The sequence below is a fragment of the Festucalex cinctus genome, chromosome 13 (genome assembly GCF_051991245.1).
Source record: "Festucalex cinctus isolate MCC-2025b chromosome 13, RoL_Fcin_1.0, whole genome shotgun sequence".
Taxonomy (NCBI): domain Eukaryota; kingdom Metazoa; phylum Chordata; class Actinopteri; order Syngnathiformes; family Syngnathidae; genus Festucalex; species Festucalex cinctus.
In genome coordinates, this window is record NC_135423.1 from 6,958,355 (window position 1) to 6,976,380 (window position 18,026).

General features: G+C 39.4%; 2 protein-coding genes across 4 annotated transcripts in view; one reads left to right on the forward strand and one right to left on the reverse strand.

Moving 5' to 3' along the window:
• The first annotated feature begins 1,068 nt into the window (after window positions 1–1,068).
• Window positions 1,069–7,488, forward strand: LOC144033779 (histone H4 transcription factor). Of its 2 annotated transcripts, XM_077542108.1 has the most exons (11): window positions 1,069–1,203; window positions 1,643–1,813; window positions 1,903–2,129; window positions 3,534–3,645; window positions 3,732–3,884; window positions 3,972–4,046; window positions 5,115–5,235; window positions 5,328–5,466; window positions 5,538–5,662; window positions 6,448–6,501; window positions 6,831–7,488. In XM_077542108.1, exons 2-11 carry the CDS (start codon window positions 1,663–1,665, stop codon window positions 7,228–7,230), a joined length of 1,557 nt encoding a protein of 518 aa, XP_077398234.1. In that variant the 5' UTR covers window positions 1,069–1,203; window positions 1,643–1,662; the 3' UTR covers window positions 7,231–7,488. The 2 variants fall into 2 exon arrangements, with proteins under 2 accessions (XP_077398234.1, XP_077398235.1); XM_077542109.1 differs by lacking the exon at window positions 6,448–6,501.
• Window positions 7,489–8,283: 795 nt separating this feature from the next.
• LOC144033125 (mediator of RNA polymerase II transcription subunit 13-like) overlaps window positions 8,284–18,026 on the reverse strand; it is a 28,355-nt gene continuing 18,612 nt past the window's right edge. For both annotated transcript variants that reach the window (XM_077540989.1, XM_077540990.1), the window contains 13 exons: window positions 17,419–17,642; window positions 16,229–16,424; window positions 15,742–16,081; window positions 14,934–15,150; window positions 13,592–13,783; window positions 13,294–13,517; window positions 13,078–13,220; window positions 11,739–11,897; window positions 11,477–11,659; window positions 11,248–11,390; window positions 9,948–10,112; window positions 9,766–9,866; window positions 8,284–9,116 (listed from right to left, as the gene is read on the reverse strand). In XM_077540989.1, coding sequence (XP_077397115.1) covers window positions 8,984–9,116; window positions 9,766–9,866; window positions 9,948–10,112; window positions 11,248–11,390; window positions 11,477–11,659; window positions 11,739–11,897; window positions 13,078–13,220; window positions 13,294–13,517; window positions 13,592–13,783; window positions 14,934–15,150; window positions 15,742–16,081; window positions 16,229–16,424; window positions 17,419–17,642 — 2,420 coding nt within the window. In that variant the 3' untranslated portion in view covers window positions 8,284–8,983. The remainder of the gene's footprint in view (window positions 9,117–9,765; window positions 9,867–9,947; window positions 10,113–11,247; window positions 11,391–11,476; window positions 11,660–11,738; window positions 11,898–13,077; window positions 13,221–13,293; window positions 13,518–13,591; window positions 13,784–14,933; window positions 15,151–15,741; window positions 16,082–16,228; window positions 16,425–17,418; window positions 17,643–18,026) is intronic.

Sequence of the window (18,026 nt, forward strand, 5' to 3'; positions counted from 1 at the left end):
GAAAGTCAACTCTTGTGATTCATTTTGTGGTTTTGTCACTTGATTTTTTTTTCTTTTTAGGTGTAATACTAATGTAATGCCATAAATAATTCTCTAGATGGCAGCATTTTAGATATAAAATCTGGCTCGTTTGAGAGTCCACTGGAAAAAAATGGCTACATTTTGTTGAACCTACCTTTGTTTTACTGCTGCTAAAATAATGGCACAAGGCAATAATCAACCTTTTTTTTTCCCTGTTGATGGTAGATTTGGTGTAATGAGGATAAGCGGTTTGGATAATGGATGGAACACAATATCCTGTGAGTCTTGGGAGAAGTGGAAATGCTCTAAAATGGCTGTCAGTGAATGAGTTTTGAGCTTGGGTACATGCAAAACAGAATGTATAAATCAATATTATTATTATTATTATTATTATTATTATTATTATTATTATTAACAAACAACACTACTGTACCATTTGCTATCTAAATCCTTAAAAAGTGAAGAGAAACAGTCAAAAGGAGGACCTGATATTAATAATGCAGAATAGAAAAAAACGTGTGGTGTCCTATTAAATATGATCTCTCACCCTAAGAGGGGCTACAATTAGTATATTGTTTAATAAGACAATCATTTTGAATCATTTTGTATCTTACAACAATATTTGCCATATGCGTAAAATGGTTAAGAAATAGTGAAAGTCACACACAAAATCCTTGGTGAAATACTGTATTACTGGGTTAAATACTTCATTTTATTTACTCGTTTAGATGTTATTTTCAATTTTCCTGCGAATCAGTCATCCTGACATAAAAGTGCATCAATTATTCAGTGGTTACGCCTGTGTGTTTTCCACAGTAGCATGAGGTAGTGAATAAATAATTAGTGAAGACACTTTAACAGTAAAGGATCTACCCCAGTTCTGCTTCTTCAAGATGCTATTTGCTTCATACTCCAGTGAATAATGTTTGTCATGTATGCTTAATAAAATGGTTTTTGCCACTCATTTTGAATTACAGTAGCGCAAAAATTAAAACAACGGTAGGGGGCTCTGTTGCGATACGTGATAACATGAACTACTATTAAAAATCTCACGAAGAAGAATAAGAACGTCACTTCCGGGTTGGCGCCAAGGGAATCCGGAAGTAAACAATAGGCGGACCAGTGAGGCGGGCAAGCGAGAGGAGGGAACGAGCGGCTCGATGGTTGGCGTCACATAATTATGTAAGTTAAAAATTTTCCGTATTGTCAGAAATGTTCATGTATGAAATACCAACTTGACATCTATACAAAAGTTTTCACAATTAGCGAATGAATGCACGAAGTTATTTGTACTGTATAAGATAACGCTGGGTTGTTCCCATAGAAGCACCAAACTTGTGACCATTAATTTTAAATTGGACATTGTAATTCATCTTACCTGTTTTTTTTTTGTTTTTTTTTTAGCGAGTTATAATATGTATTTATCACCAAATTACTCGATGTGACACTAATTGAACATTCCAGATGACCTTCAATTAAATTACATTTTCTATCTTTTACTGTTGTTAGCAGTAGCTTCATATAACCAGTAATGCGCCGTTAACGCACTGACCTGCATTCGCAATGTCCAATGTCCAAATCAGTTTCAGCTTGCATCTAAAATGTCTTCCTCTGTGTCCAGCATCATTCTAAGCCCTCATCATGATGACCACCAAGAGGCTGGGCAGCTTTGAGGTGGCATGTGAGTGGGCGTCGTGCATCTACCAAGGATGCAACATGGAGAAGCTGAGTGACCACATGTCCGCTCATCTGACGGAGTACTTGGGGGACAAGGACACCCTGGAGGAGTTGGGTGCGGCCGGCGCGAAGGCGTCATTTGGATTGCGCGATCCGCGTACTCCACAACATGTCGCGCTGACTGCGTTATCTGTGTTTCCTCAGATGAGTACGCTTGCCTGTGGAAGGGCTGCGACTTCGTCTCCATGGGTAGCCCGGCGGAGTTGGAGGCGCACGCGTACTTCCACAACTACCACGGCAAGCTCAAGTTCGTGGGCTCGCGGCTGCTGCAGTCCCGTCCCGACCTGCCCGCCTGCAGCCTGGCCGTGCACAGCAACAACCTGCCGCCCGAGAGCTCCGACAGACACATCTGCCAGTGGGAGAACTGCGATGTACGTGACACAGGTTTATTTTCAATGTATTTTTCCGATATTGGTGTCCGGCCATACAGGAGAAAGAAAGTCGAACAGGTGTTTGGGAATTGCTGTTGACTTTATTTCAGTGGTTCCCAGCCACCAGGCCCAGGCAGCGGCGGGCTGCACAGCTGAAATTATTTTAAAAAAATTAAAAAAATACTACTCTACTGGTTTATTTATTATCCGAGGCTTGACAAATTTGCCATATATATTTAAAAAAATAATCAAACTAACATAAAACTAAAAAAAAAAAAAAAAAAAAGCCCATTCTAAAAGTCAATTAAATTAACTGAATTTAAAAATAAATAAAAGTGAATGAAAAATCCCATAACCTCATCTTGCTCCCATACTCTTTCAACCCATTTTAAATAGAGCTGGGTTTAAAAATAAATAAATAAAATAATCGATATAGAATCGATTTTCCTTTTCAAGCCATGAATCGATTATTTTAATATCTCCTTTTCCCATAAATATTTAAGAAAATCGAATTTCAGGCCAACTTTTTTGTATCTTACTGTTTTCTTGAAATTTACTGTTTACATGAATTTCAAAGTATTTTCTTAATTTATGAAATACCTTATTGCAATTTAAGACTATTCAGAATGTTTTCCATTTATATTTATTTACGACTATTGAATTAGAATTATGAAATTATTTTTACTTCACCCTTGCTGATGTCAATGTTTGTGATTATAACACACATTACTTTCATTAATGAACTAAATCATTTGACCTTTTGTGACTGCCGCTGCAAAATGTACTTTGGAATTTAACGTTTGTGCAGTTTTATCATGTGTTTGACATTTAAGAAGAATTGATGTGTCATCATTAATCGTTATCAGATTGAATTGAAGTGAATGGAATCATAAAAAAAAAATCGAACTGAACTCTTGTGAATAAAAAACAAAACAAAAATAATAATAGATTGAGGAAATTAGAATTGATACGCAGCCCTAATTTGAACTTAAAAACACCCTTAAAACATAGAAACGCACATTTTGTAAAAACACACACAAAAAAAGTGCATCGGCAACTCTCCTTTCCCACATACAAGGGCATTAGAGTAAGCAACTATACTATAAAAAAAACTGTAATTTATATATTATATAGATTTTTTTTTTTCTATTAAAAATTGTGTGGTATGTTAACACGTTACACATTACAACATAAAACAAAGATAATTACATTCTAAAAAAAAAATAATGTGAATAGCCAGGTTTTAATAGTAGGGTTTGAAAAGAGGTTTTCAAAATAGAAAAATTAAATTGTTTGCAAAAAAACATAAATAAAATAACCAACATGGCAGGGGTGTGAATGATGAAGTGCAGCACGGCAGTGTAACCTTGCACTTACTCAATGACATTTGTGGTCGTTCGCCAGAGCACATTTACCAACCCCGAGTGGTTCTACCGCCACGTGGACAATCACATCGAAAGTGCCGAGCAGCAGCCGCTCTTGGAACAACAGCAGGCTCTCTTCTGCCACTGGTCAGGTAGGAAGGACACTTCTCGAGTGGATGACGCTGGCTCGGCTCCAAGCGCGCCGCCAGCTTTCACGACTCTCGCTTGGTCCCGATAGGCTGCCACGCCTACTTCAAGATCCGCTACCGGCTGAGAGAGCACGTGCGCTGCCACACGCAAGAACGAGTGGTGGCGTGTCCCACCTGCGGCGGCATGTTCTACAGCAACACCAAGCTCTTCGACCACCTCCACAGGCAAGCCCAGCCAGTGGGTGAGAGGAAACCGCAAAACGGCGTCTCCGCTTCTCAACGGATTCTTCGCACTTCTCTCAATGCTCCGAAATGTTCTCTCATCATAGAGTCGCTGGTGTGTGAACACTGCGGTAAAGCCTTTTCCAGCGAGCGACTGTTGAGGGACCACGTACGACAGCACGGTAAGCGTTTTTTTACACCACTGGCCGGAATATGTTTCTGCATTCGGTCACTATTTTTTTAACAAGTAAAAACAAAATTAACAAGTGTACTGCTTGAAGACCACCTTTTTCTTTTATCGCTCAGTTCCTTAGACCCCAATATTAGATTTGGCAGAGGCATCTTTTGTTGAATTACTTATTATTAATTATTCTTTAATAAACAAAAATATACAAGTTTCCTGCTGTAAACATAATTAAGGATATAATTTATACATGTATTTAAGGCAAGTTGGAAATGTCTGAAGTCCTCTTGTTTATGTTTAACAAATTTAAAACACCATAAATCATGCTGTATCTACTAAGTACTGTCTCAAATGTTCTCCAATTTGGATCCTGTAAATGAAAAGGATGGTATGCTGAGAAGCGTTTCTTTAGGAGGAGCAATATGGCGGCCTCGTGACCTCAAAAGTCTTGGCCTGTCAGCTATCCAGTCATATATTCAGATCAGTGGTTTACACTCCGTATATCAACTCTATTAACTCATTGATCAAGATTGATTGATCAAGGCCCTTCACTGCCAGCTGTTTGACTGATTTTGCGAGGTCCACAGAATATTGTGTTCTATTGCTATAAAAACATGGAACCTGCCAAAAGAAAGACTAAAGTCTCTTCTTTCACCAGGAAAAAAAGTATATTTGTATCTGTTTCTGTTTTGCAGCAATTAGCATTAGAATGTAGCTAAGTTTCATCATCCTTTCACATTCCTGGTGAAAACACTAACAAAAAGAGCTTGTTGCAACATGGCCCTGGTTGATCTCTTATACTCTGCTGACACCTGCTGGCTGTTCTTTTTAATAACTACCATTGCTTTAAGGCACCTCTTCATGCCAAAAGCCTTCTGTATGCTCTTCGAGCATTAAAAAAAAAAATGTATTTATATGTTTTTGGGGTTTGAATGAGTTAACTATCTATCAACTAGTTGTAATAACATATCCGAAAGGATAAAAATAATAATCATAAAATAAAAAAATAAAAAAATCTACACACGATGTTTATTGCCTAAATGCCAATTGTGTGTGTGTGCCGCAGTGAATCAGGTGAAGTGTCCTTTCTGCGACATGACGTGCACCACGCTGGCCGCCCTCAAGATCCACATCAGGTTCCGACACTGCGACGAGCGGCCCTTTCCTTGCGACTTCTGCGACAAAAGGTCCGCTCGCGCACCAGCGCTCCGACCTAAAACAACACACACGCGTCACCCCAGCTCGTCTTTTTTTTTTTTTTCCCCATTTTTCACGTCAGGTTCAAGAACCCGCGAGACCTCCACAAGCACATGGACGTCCACGACGAGGGTTCGGTCTTCCACTGCTCCGTGGAAGGCTGCACATATTCCTGTCAGACTTTCCAGACCTTGAACCAACACTTCAAGAGGGCGCACGAGGTCGGTCTGACCGTCGGACGAACGGACGCCCGGTTGGCGAGATGATGAGTGATGTCGTGTTTCGTGTGCAGGTGGGGGGCGTGTCCAAGTATAAATGTCACCTTTGTGACAAGGTGTTCTCCTGGTCGTACACGCTCACGCTTCACCTGCGGAAGAAACATGAACTCAAGTGGCCCTCGGGACATTCCAGATTCAGGTTGGTGACATCATCACCAAACATATTTGCTCATGTCAGTGCCTCAAAATGGACGTCAAAGTCAACCTATCTATGTGACCTCACTAGTTTAAACATGACATTCTGATTAATATTGCATTAGTGGAATATGAGTTATGAAGAAAAAATCCCCCCCCCCCAAAAAAAAATAAAATTGGTGGGTTGACTACAAATGCGTATTGTATTCACTTTGAATGATTTTTTTGGGTATTTTGTATTTTTTCTGAGTATTTTAACGATTCATTCCAAAAAACAAGGAGAAAAAATTATTCAGAAAAAAAGGGGGGGAAACATTATTCAAAAAACCAGGAAAAAAATCCAAAGAACAGAGCACCAACTTCTGTTTATCAGAGTATTTATTTTTTATTTTTTAACTTGTTAAAAAATAGTGACCACCCCGGCACAAACACTGAAAAACAGACGTTGGTGCTGTTTTTTGGAATAATTTTCCCCGTTTTTATGAGTAATTTTACCTCCTGTTTTTCTGAATATTTTTTTTTATGACAGAAAAAAAAAATATTCATTAAAACAAACACAAAAATACTCAAAAAAAAACAAACAAAAAACAAAGCTCCCCCCCCCAAAAAAAGTCAGAAAAACAGGATTTTTTTTCTTTTTTTCAAGTGAATGCACTCCACTTCTGTAGTTGACTCCCCTTTAACGCGACAAAAGGAAAGTTTGAACATCCAGAATTGACATCAGATACTTTTCTTCAGTTTACTGAAGAAAACAGGTGAGCCATGATTGATGCTTACCTACTTCCTCAGCACAGGTGATGTCATCTTCAGTCGACAGCAAGTGGAACATTTTCTTTGTAAAAGGTATTAATTGTACTTGAAGAATAATGAAGTTATGAAATTAATTCTGGACAAACTTTTTACTGCTGAAACTGGCTCAATCAGTCAAGTATCCCTTTAAACATATACAGTATAATAATACCAAAAGATAATTAAATATATAATCATGACTGAGAATCTACACACAAAAAAGTAATTAATTTGTATTGTAATATTGATCAAGTCTAGGGGGAAAAAAAACAAACAAACTTGATCAAACCCGAGCTAACTTTGGTGCCAATCGTAGTTTATTTGTAACAGTTGATGAACTGTTGATGTTGATGACAACTGGAACAAAATGGCTGCTTGAGCAGATACAGAAAGGACGCGGACGGCTTCCTGAAGCTCAACATGGTGCGCGTGGAGACGGAGGAGGTGACCAAACAGATCATGAAGAACATGAACAAGAAAGTCGCCAGCCTTCGCAAGAGTCAACGAATCCGCGGCGAGAGGCCCGACGGTGGACACGCCATTCGGTCCAACAACTCCTCCTCCTCCTCCTCCTCCTCTTCCTCCTCCTCCGAGGAAACGTCCGCTCAGTCCAGCCCCCGGCGAGGCGGCGACTCGCCCGTGTACTGCGTGATGAGCGCCGTCCCGCACATCGAGGACGAAGCCGGCGGGTCCGTCCAGGAGGAGGCCGACCCCGGCGGGACGTCCGGAGCCGTGCGGGCCCTCACCATGGTGGCCAGGGGGCTGGGCATGGATGTCGTGTGATAAGCAACCAAAAAGATCCTTTTTTTATTGTTGTTTTCAAATGTTGCATTGTTAGAGATTTTAAATGCAGATTTTAAAAAAACAAGTATGCGCCACGGGTTTTCATGCTGTTTTACGAGCAGATGCCAACTAACTGATCATTCTGGTCAAATGAACAGATGTTTGTGTTAATTCCTCAGCCAATCAGGACAGAGCTTCTTCAATTTTCTTTGCAACCTTGAGATAAAAAAATAAAATGGAAACCATTTGTCAGTGTAACCATGGGAATGCGACCTTTTTTTTTTTTTCTTCCTACGTAATTTTTTAAGTATAAGCAGGAAATTTAATTTGATGATTGAGATAATACTGATTCTGATTTTTTATTTTTTTTTAAGATATGCTTTATAATTCTGAACCTATTTGTTAAAATCTAGATTTTTCACCTAAATATTGCTGGGAGTTGGGTTGAATCGATGTCCATTATTTTTATGCTTTATTAAATGAATGCTGTTTTTCTTCCATTAAAATGTTTTAAAGTATTAGCTATAATGCAATCACTTTTTTGCAGAAACAATGTATTGCAATTATGCTTTAAAAATTATGTTTGCATTTTTACATTTTAATTCCATAACATTTTTAAATTTGAAATAATTACTATTTCTACATTTTAATTGCAGTTGATTTTATATTTAAATTAGAAATATTAAAAAATTATCAATTGTAATTTCTTACATTTTATTTAAAAAGTGAAGAAATCACATTACATAAAAATAAAAAAAATAAAATAAAAAAGGGATATAAGTCCATGCTTATTTAAAACTGACTGCCAGGCGTTATAAAAACAAAACAAAAAAATCCACAGTGCCAGCCGCTTTTGAGCATTTTAACTCATCTTTCAAGACTAAAAGAATATTGTTTGCCTTTACAACATATACAATGTGGCTACGAAATGAAAGATCGCATTCCATTCATTGGACTAATCATCATGAAACGTCTTTGGCAGTCAAAGAGTTAATGGAACAATAAAACGTAATAAAAAAAAAGAAATAGTAACAATACATTCACTTGAGGAAGTATCATGTAGACGCACTTTATTCCTAAAACAGAAGCTGCACCATCAGTAGCGGCACACAATTATATGTACACATATACACACACGCACGCGCGCACGCACACACACGAGATTACCTAAATTCTGTTATATAAAATATATCATCTGACAATGTACCTTTTGAATTCCTCTTCAGAGCTCATTGAGTTTAAAGTGTGCGAGAGCGTCTGGGGCCCCCAAATGGCGGGCGAAGCAGACGCGCGCGACGCTTCCCGTGGGCTGGCCGCGGCGAGGGGGGCGGGGCCAGGCGTCCAACTTCATGTTTACAGCGTGGCAATAAAAAGGCGTGTACCCTTCTTTGAAAAAATAAGATTCTAAAAGTCATCTACAGCAAAAAAGTTCAACACTTGTTCCAAAGCCACGTCCTTTTACACTGAGACGGACACACCCGCTAGGTTTTGGAATATATAAAAGATATTAAGCGTTAAAAATTCCACATTTAAAAACTTACAATAAATAATATATGCAGGCATTTCATTAGGATAAAATTTCATCGATTGCAATCTACAGTCATTAAAAACACTTTTTTTTTTTTTTAACGAAACCTCCCTTGATCATCCAAAAATGGATTCTTGGCATCTGATTGGACGCTTGGCGGGAGCGCCGAGAGGCTTCTTCCTGCTTCCTGGCGAGTTGCCGCGCGACGACGGCGGCTCGAGAGCATCAGAGCATGTTCATGATCAAGTTGTACATCTGCGTCAGCACCACAAAGTGAACCGGCAGACACGAGCGGCGGTCCTGAGTGGCGGGGTCGCACGTCAGCCAGGAGAGGGCGTTGTACTGCTCCAGGACAAATCTGATCACAAAACAAATAGGAAAAAAGAAAACTATGTAACGGCGAGTGATATGCTCCAAAAACACTACCCGCGTCAATTAAAAAAAAAAAAAAAAAAAAAAAAAAAGTCCCGTTAATTGTATATATTTATTTTATTTTTTTGGTATGAATTTTACTTTATTATAAATGCATTTCCATTCATCACATGTTCTTTTTTCATTTACAGTCATCTTTTTCCACTAAAAGTATGTTTTTTTTTTAAACTTATTTATTACAGTACCCGTATATATCTTTTTTCATGTATATGTTTCTTTTCATTTTGGTATGATTTTTAGTTTATTATGAATGTTTTTTCATTCATCTGTGTTTTTTTTTCCATTTACAGTCATTTTTTTTTTCCATTATATATTTTTTTTTACAGTACATATTTTTTTTTCATTATGTTTTTTTGTTTTGGTATGATATTTAGTTCATTTATGTTTTTTTTGTCTTATTTTTATATAATAATAATAACAATTATATTTTTATATTATTAGAAGTATATTATTTATGTTCTTATTATTATTATTATTATTATTATTATTATTTAAGTATATAAGTTGTACAAATGCAGTTTGAGTGAAGACTTGAAAGTAAACGATTACCCAAACGACAGCAAGGCACGACTGACCTGAGGACATCGGAGGTGTGGTTGGAGTCGAGGGGGTGGGAGTGTTTACTGTGCAGCAGCTCGTCTGATTGGACCGAGGACACGTGCAGGTGCAGAGAAGCCTGGTGGGCAACATCATCGTTGTCATCATGAGAGTATTCCAAACAAAAATAATAATGATAAAAGGTGGTGTCGTTCTGTACCTTGAGGAAGAGAGGACACTGGTTCTGCGCTTGAGGACAAGCCGACCAGAACCAGTCGGGCAGCGGTCCGGCTTTGGCGGTGGACACGAAGTAGCCCAGCGCCATCGGCTGCTGCAGGATGTTCAACGCCTCCTCGTGAGACTCCATGCGGTCCGTGCTCTGACCCTAAAACACGTTATCCGCAGCACATATTCAAAATCAAGCAATACATTCACCAAAAAATACAAAATAAAAAATCAAGCTTGTTGCGCTTTCATCAAAATGCCACAGACCTTAAAACAAATCAATTGTTCCCATATAAACCCCAGAATAAAATCTACACCATTAAAAAAGTTCAATTTTCCTTCATTTTTAAAACAATTTCAATCTAATAAATAAAATTGTCATACCAATAACGCCACTGCCCAATTCTTCTTCTTTTTTTTTTTTTGCCAAAGTCAGACATTTGCAGGAAATCACTTAATATATCGAAGTTATTAATAATTAAATTTAACATTCACTTTATATTGACTTAATTCAAATCATGTGTTGCCACTTGAAGCAGTTAAATTGGTCAAAAATTCTCCATTTAATCTGAAATTGGTTCAAATTTTTTATTTATTTTATTTTTTAATGCAATTTGGTGGAGAAACGTTTTGGGCAACTGGTTTCACCAATGAGCTGACCAAAAAACCCCACTATGGCCAGCAGATGGCAGCATTGTATCTTTTTTTTTGAATGAGATCACTATCAAAGCAATGTGTTAAAACAAAAATAGTTTGTTGAAAACAAAAAAAGTTTTCATACACTTAGCTATAAACATAGCTATCTTCTAATGCTAATTGCTGCAAAATGGAAACAGATAGAAATGTACTTTTTTTCCTGATGAAAGAAGAGACTTTAGTCTTTCTTTTGGTAGGCTCCATGTTTAAATAGCAAAAGAACACAATATCCTGTGGGCCGTGCAAAATCAGTCAAAATCCAGTAAAACAGCTCCGGGAGGAAGGGAGTTGCTTCAGTGAAAATGGCTGGGATTAAATGAGTTAAGTGTTATTAGAGATTGTAGGTTGTTTATATGCATTGCTGTAATGTACAAAAGCATGATAGTGTGTTTTTTTAGTATGAGCTGTTGCTGTGTTTTTTTTTTGTTTTGTTTTTTACAATATTGTGACCATTTTTTTGTATCGCCAAACCTCCCCGCCAACCTTCATATCGTGATACAGTATTATGATGTTTGGCTATCGTTCCATCCCTATAAAACATATCCCTCGTCTCAATCAAGGTTTGGAAAGAAGGTTCCAGGCATGCGGCCAGTACGGACCTTGCTTCCGTCGCCGCCCTGGTGGTAGTGCGAGCCCGGCGAGTGAACCGGGGAGGTGGTGGGCGAGTTGGGCAGGATGCTGATGATGTCGGGGTCCATGTCGTTGTCGAACAGGTCGAAGATGCCCATTCCGTCAGAGCCGTCTGCGATGGGGGGGAAGAGGAGAAAGAACAGTTCGCCGCGTTCGAGAGCTAACTGGCGCTTACTCGTCGTCGCCGCCGCCGCTCACCTGGATTGATAGGGTTGAAGTTGATGTCGATGGGTTCCGACGTGTTGGTGTTGACCTGCACCATGGCCGACGTGGGGAACACCAGGATGTGCGTGCACGACGTGTCCTGCGGCGTGCTCAGCTGCGACGTCTGCATGTTGAGCGTGGTGCTGCGGCCGAACACCGAGCCCGTCGACACCGAATCTGCGGCGCCGACAATTCAAACCAATCAAAGCGCGGAGCGAGAGGGCTCGTTTGGGCTCGATCGGGTTCTGAGTTTTACCTGGCATGACCACAAAAGAACCCTGCGGCTCCATGGCGACCAGGCAGGCGCTAAGGATGCTGGGAGTGTCGGCAGCAGAGATGCCGCACATCCGGCACGTCTCCTTCAGGCGCTTGCTGAGGGACTGAAGGTTCCTCCTGCTCAGCAGAATACTCCAGTCTACAACAACAAGCACAGCAGAAACACATTAACTCTCATTATTTGTACAAAATTTGGTCATTTTATGATGATTCATTTTAATAGATAAAGAATTATTATTTTTTTTAAATCATTTATAGAGCTGAAATTTCACCCAGATTGTCCAAACATGTTGAAGTTCAAAAGGCCTCCAAGGGCTTTTTTTTTTTAAAGGGCTTTTAAAATTATTATTGTCATTAATATATGTGGGAGCCAAATATTTAAAGTGTGCAAGGGCTATTTGCTCAAAAATTGGAAACATTGACTCACATTATAAATAATAATTTTGCAAGTTTTTGGATGCACTGAGTGTAGGCTACACCTGATGTGTTTTTATAGTGCTTTTCCCATGATTACCCAATTTATCCCTTCAGTGGGGCCTCAACTAAAAAGGTGGAAAATGAAAATTGTGAGTTGAGTCTTAAAAGCCATAATCCGCCAGATGGAGCTAGAGAGGTACTGTTATTATTTATTTATTTATTTATTCTTTGCTTGAGCTGACGTAGGTCTTTGCGGCGCGACTGTAGTTGCATGGTCGGCGTGGTCAGGATTGATAGAACAGGCCTGTGGAGAAAATGTTTTATATGCCTTTTAGTTAGTTTTGCTGATTGTCATAGTTTTGGAATTTTCATTTTTAGTTAGTTTTAATTAGTTTTCAGTGTGGTTCTGTTAGTTTTAGTTATTTAATAAATGCTTGGTTTCCCAAAAAAAAAAAAAAAAAAAACACACCATGAGAGCGTCATCATCTGAAGATACTTTTCTATTGGCTGTTGCTCGATGATGTCACTTCTGCATTAAATTAATTACCAAAGACTAAAACAAAATGATATTTTTCCTATCATTCGAGTTAGTTTTACTTTTTTTTTTTTTTTTTTTTTAACATAAAATGTAGTTTCAGTTAGTTTCCTTTTTTTTTTAAATCATTTTCGTTTTTATTTTATTTCATTAACAAAATTGCTTTTGAAGTTTATTTTTTTTTGTTAGTTTTAGTTAACTAAAATAACCTTGGTATGAATAAGTCTGATGTCACTGAACATTTTGAGTGGTGGAAAGTCAAACAATATTCACAAATGACTTAGTTATGACACTTAACAGAATGTCCAAATTATGGACAAAATGCCACACACACACACTGAATGCTGTCATTGGTGTGTGCGCTGACCTCTCAGTTCGCCATGGCCCATCCTCCCCAGGCGGCCAATCACAACCCTCCACGGCAGTGACGTCACCTGCACCAGGCCCAGGCACCAATCCCACAGCTTCTGCAGACCCAGCCGTCGGGCGGAGCCCATTTTCCTGCGAGCCCTGCAACCCAACGCCCGAGACGTCACGACGGGAAATTTCGTCGACTCGGCAGGTGCGCCGGGGAGGACGTCACCTGTTGGGCACGTCGATGCTGATGATGCAGCTCTCCAGCAGCTCGCCGTGCTGGTCAGTGCAGGACGCCAGCAGCCAGCGCTGGTCGTGAGACAGGCAGTAGCCCACAAACAGGATGTTGTACTTCTGCGACGCCTCCCCGAACGTCTCGCCCAGCTCCGTCTGCTTATCCTTCACCGGCGCCAGGATGAAAGGCGGTGTGTACAGACGCAGACATTCTGGCCTCTGCATTAAAAAAAATAAAATAAAAAAAGTGAGTTGAAGAAGCACAAAATTGAAAATGGATGAAACGACGCTACCTCTGGGTTTTTGAGCGCCATGTCGATGGCAAGGCCGGGACCGAAGCCCGTCAGGGCCTTGAAGTTGGTGGAGTTGGGCAGGGGCCGCCGGCACTGCGTGAAGACGGAGAAGGCGAGCGACTTGAGGTGCTGGCCGTACAGGCGACGTTCGCCGCTGTGCACCGGCTGCAGCAGGTACTGGCATGGAACGATCTGGTAAAAAAAAAAAAAAAAAAACACAAGCAGACGAGGATGTCAGCACACTTAGGGTCCAATTATGAACTGAAGAACAATTATAACAGTTAGAAATAGAAGTGGACCTAGGGAAAAAAAAAATCCAACATATCTTTTCATGCTTTGGTAATATCAATCAGCTTAACTCATTTGCTTCCAAAGATGTATTTATGGGTTTTTTTATGCTAGAGCATACAGAAGGCTTTGATGCAGCTTCTGAACTGAAGAGAACACTTGAAGCAATAGTAGTGATTACAAAAAAGGCCAACAGGTGGCAGCAGAGTATAAGAGATCAACTAGGGTCGATGTTGCAAAAAACTTTTCCCCCCAAAAAAGTTTTTTTTTTGGTGACGAAACAGCTACATTCTAATGCTAATTGCTGCAAAACTGAAACAAATAGGATAGGAATATACTTTTTTTTTTTCCTGTTGAAAGAAGAGATGCTTATCTTTCTTTTGGTAGGTTCCATGTTTTTATAGCAATAGAACACAATATTCTGCGGGCCGTGCAAAAGCAGTCAAGATACAGTACAACAGCCAGGAGTGATGGGAGCTGCTATTACTATTATTATGTTTAGGCTATCTGAGGTCCTTTTTATTGATTTTTTCAAATATTTATGTCACTTAAAACGTCTAATTATATCACGTTTTGAGCTGCATGAGAAAAGCCGTGTATATGGTTGATAGTGGAACAGTTTTGCCGGTGAATTGCTCTTCACGGTGAGCGTTTTGGCACATCTTACAATAATACTCTGACCGACGTCAGTCTTGTTAATCTCGAATCATTTCCAGGCTAGGGACAATGTATCAATTACTACACCATCAAATACAGTATATAGTGTTGACTTACTACAATTCATGCTCCTACAATATAGAGGTATTGCATTACATCCAGTAGTAAACACTTGTAACTGGATCATGTTCTATAACACCAACATCGCCGCCATTAGCACTAATTGTCCGACACGTTGACGCAACCTTGTGTCAACCAGTCTATCACTTTGCACCTGAACGACCCTGCTAACGAGTCCCTCGCTCCTTCTCGTCTCCCTGTGGGACTGAGCAGCTAAGCGCGTCGCACGCAATAAATCTTACTCTTAAAAAAAGTTGCATGTGGTCGGGACACGCACCTGCACGGAGACGGCATTTCTGATGCGAGCGGGAAGGAACTGGAGCATCTCCATGTAGCAGCGCAGGAGGCCCAGCGTGTACGCGCTGGAATGGACCTCGCGGTCGGCGTCGGTGTAGCTGAACGGGTCCACCATGTACACCACGATGGCGGGCGGGTACGAGATGGCGTGGGACTCGCCGTCCGTCGGCTTGCCCACTTTGTCTCTGTCCATTGTGCTGCCCAGATGGAAACAATAACAGTTGATATACAAGCAATGGTTTAGTAAAAGTAGTGCACGTCATAAGACTCAATTCTTAACCTTCATGTTTGCAGCAAGTCCAACAGGAAGATGAAAAATAAAGAATTAAAAAAAATCCAGCAAGTCTCCACTATATCTCAAGTCAATAAAAGGAAGTTGTAGCGGTTATAATCAAGGTTATTTTAGTTGACGAAAATCTAAAAAAAAAATATATATATATATATTATTAATAATATAATAATAATAATAATAATAATAATAATTCCTTAAAAAAAAAGAAAACTAACTGAAACTACATTTTATGTTTACAAAACTACAACTATTATTTTTACCATGGTGTTGATTAAATATTGCGTACAATACATTTAAAAAAAACAACAACAAAAAACGAGATTTTTGAAAAAAAATAAAACTAAAATAACAGAAAACTAATCAAAACTAACTAAATTTAACAAACAAAACTCAAAATAAATTTTTTTTTAAAAAAAACTAGCTAAAACGAAAATTCCAAAGCTATAAAAATCCTGATTTATAATAAACAAATACATAATAAAAAGTATGTTATCACCTCTCGGGCGCCTCAGTGGAGCTTTGAGCGGCGGCAGCGTTGTCTGCACTCGCCGGGCCCTGCGAGTTAGACTGGGGCCCGTTATGTGACGCGCTGCTGCCCTGTAAGCCACCGGCCCCAAATTGTGTGTAGGCGCCCGGCTTGGACGATGACAACCCCCCCATGGCCTGGGGGCCGGAGGGAGCGGGCGCAGGGGCGTTGCTGTTATTGTTCTGGGTGGAGCTCGAGTGTCCTGAGGCGGCGCTGGAAGAGGCGGAGTTCTGGGAAGACGTTGCGGCGGAGACGGGATTGCGCTGGGAGAGGAGCGAGCTGTCCAGAGACTGCTCTGATAGGTAGGGAGCTGAGGGAGGACATGTGATTGAACGTGTAAGTGGGTCATTTCTTTATGACGGACATTTTGATATTTCAAGGTTACAAACAAACAAACAAAGCAAGGAGTTCCCATAATAAAGCCCCAGCCGCCATTTCGAATAGGAGTTATAAGTACCTAGATCGTAGCGGCACACTTGAGCAAAGACTTTGAGTTTATTGAAGGCCTCGCTGTTGCCGTCTCTGGCGGCCATCTTGAGGAACCAGTCGCTGAGGGGCTGCTCAGCCAAACTCCGGCCTTCTGTGCTGCCGACCTTCAAGATGCCCTCGGGATGACTTTTGCAGATGGGCCTGTGCTGCCCGAGCTGGCACGCCTGTTGAGAGAGAAGAGAGAAAAAAAAAAAAAAAAAAAATCATGTCTTCGGCAAGGTAAAACTAAAACTCAAAAAGCATTTTTGTCATTGAATTAAAATGAAAACGCTACTTAGAGCAAAAATGTCCTTCATTTTCATCTTTGGTAAAGAATTTAATGTGATTTTTAAATTTTTAAAATGTAATTTAAAGTATATTTAATTCGATATTAACCCGTTTGAAAGTGTGTCGCACAGAAGTGATGTCATCAAGGAGTAGCCAATAGAAAAGCATCTTCAGATGATGTCGCGACAAGGCGATAATTTCGCTTGTTTGACTTTTGGCTCGACTCTCCTGCTTTTTTTATTTAAGTTGACCAAAATGCAACACTAGGTAAGAAGTGTGTTACCTTTTTTTATTTTACCATGGTGTTTATTAAATTTTGAATACATGACATTTAAAGGGATATTTGACTCATTGAGCCATTTTAGCAGTAAAAAAAAAAAAGAATATTTTGTCTATAATTAATGTGGTAACTTCATTATTTTTCATGTACAATTAATACCTTTAAAAAGTAATTTTTCTACTTGCTGTCGACTGATGATGAAATCACCTGTGCGGAGGAAGTAGGTAACGACCAATCATGGCTCAGTTTGCTGACCAACCCCAGAAAACAGGTGAACCATGATTGGTCGTTACATACTTCCTCAGCACAGGTGATGTCATAATCAGTCGACAGTAACAGGAAAACATGAAAAATAATTAAGTTATGATATTAATTTTGAACAAAATATGAACTTTTCACTGCTAAAAATCATTTGTGACAAGTATCCCTAAAAAAAACAAAAAAAAACTAATACTAATACTAAAACTAAACTATAACTGCCCTGAAAATGAATTCAAACTCAATTTAGAAAACCAAACTCAAATCAAAACTATAATAACCCTTTTCTTCAGATGATGAAGCTTCCATATTGTGGAAATGTGAGCAGAAGAAGAAAGAAGCAAAGCACACACCTCGTACATGGCGCTCAAATCTTTGAAGAAGGTTTTGGCCCGGCAGAGGAGCGTTTGGCTTTCTGGGCAGATGACAACAAAGCCGACATCCCTGTGGGTGCCGAAAGGATCCAGGAGCAGCTTTTCCCAGTAGGGCAAGCCAAAGGGGGACAGGACCACAAAATCGTACTCGTAGCCCACCAGAAATGTGGGGATGGGTAGCGGCTCAGGGGACTCATCTGTACCTGTGAGTAGAGCAAGAGAACACGTTTACACTTCAGAAGCAAAGTGAGCTCGTGCTGTCATGAGCCACTACAATCGAATAATCGGATTCATTTTAATTTTGCATTAACGTGTCTTACAAAAAACATTTTTTCCCTGATTACTGTTATTTAACTAATGATTGGTGGTTATTTCGTACTTTTTATTAGTTATGTAACAATATCCAAACATCACAATATGATAATAATTACGATATTGTGGGGAGGTTCATAATAATATATATATATATATATATATATATATATATATATATATATATATATATATATTAAAAAAAAGTTCAAAATAATGTAAAAAAAAACAAAAAAACAAAACAAAATATTGTGTCCTTCATCTGACCATTAGCG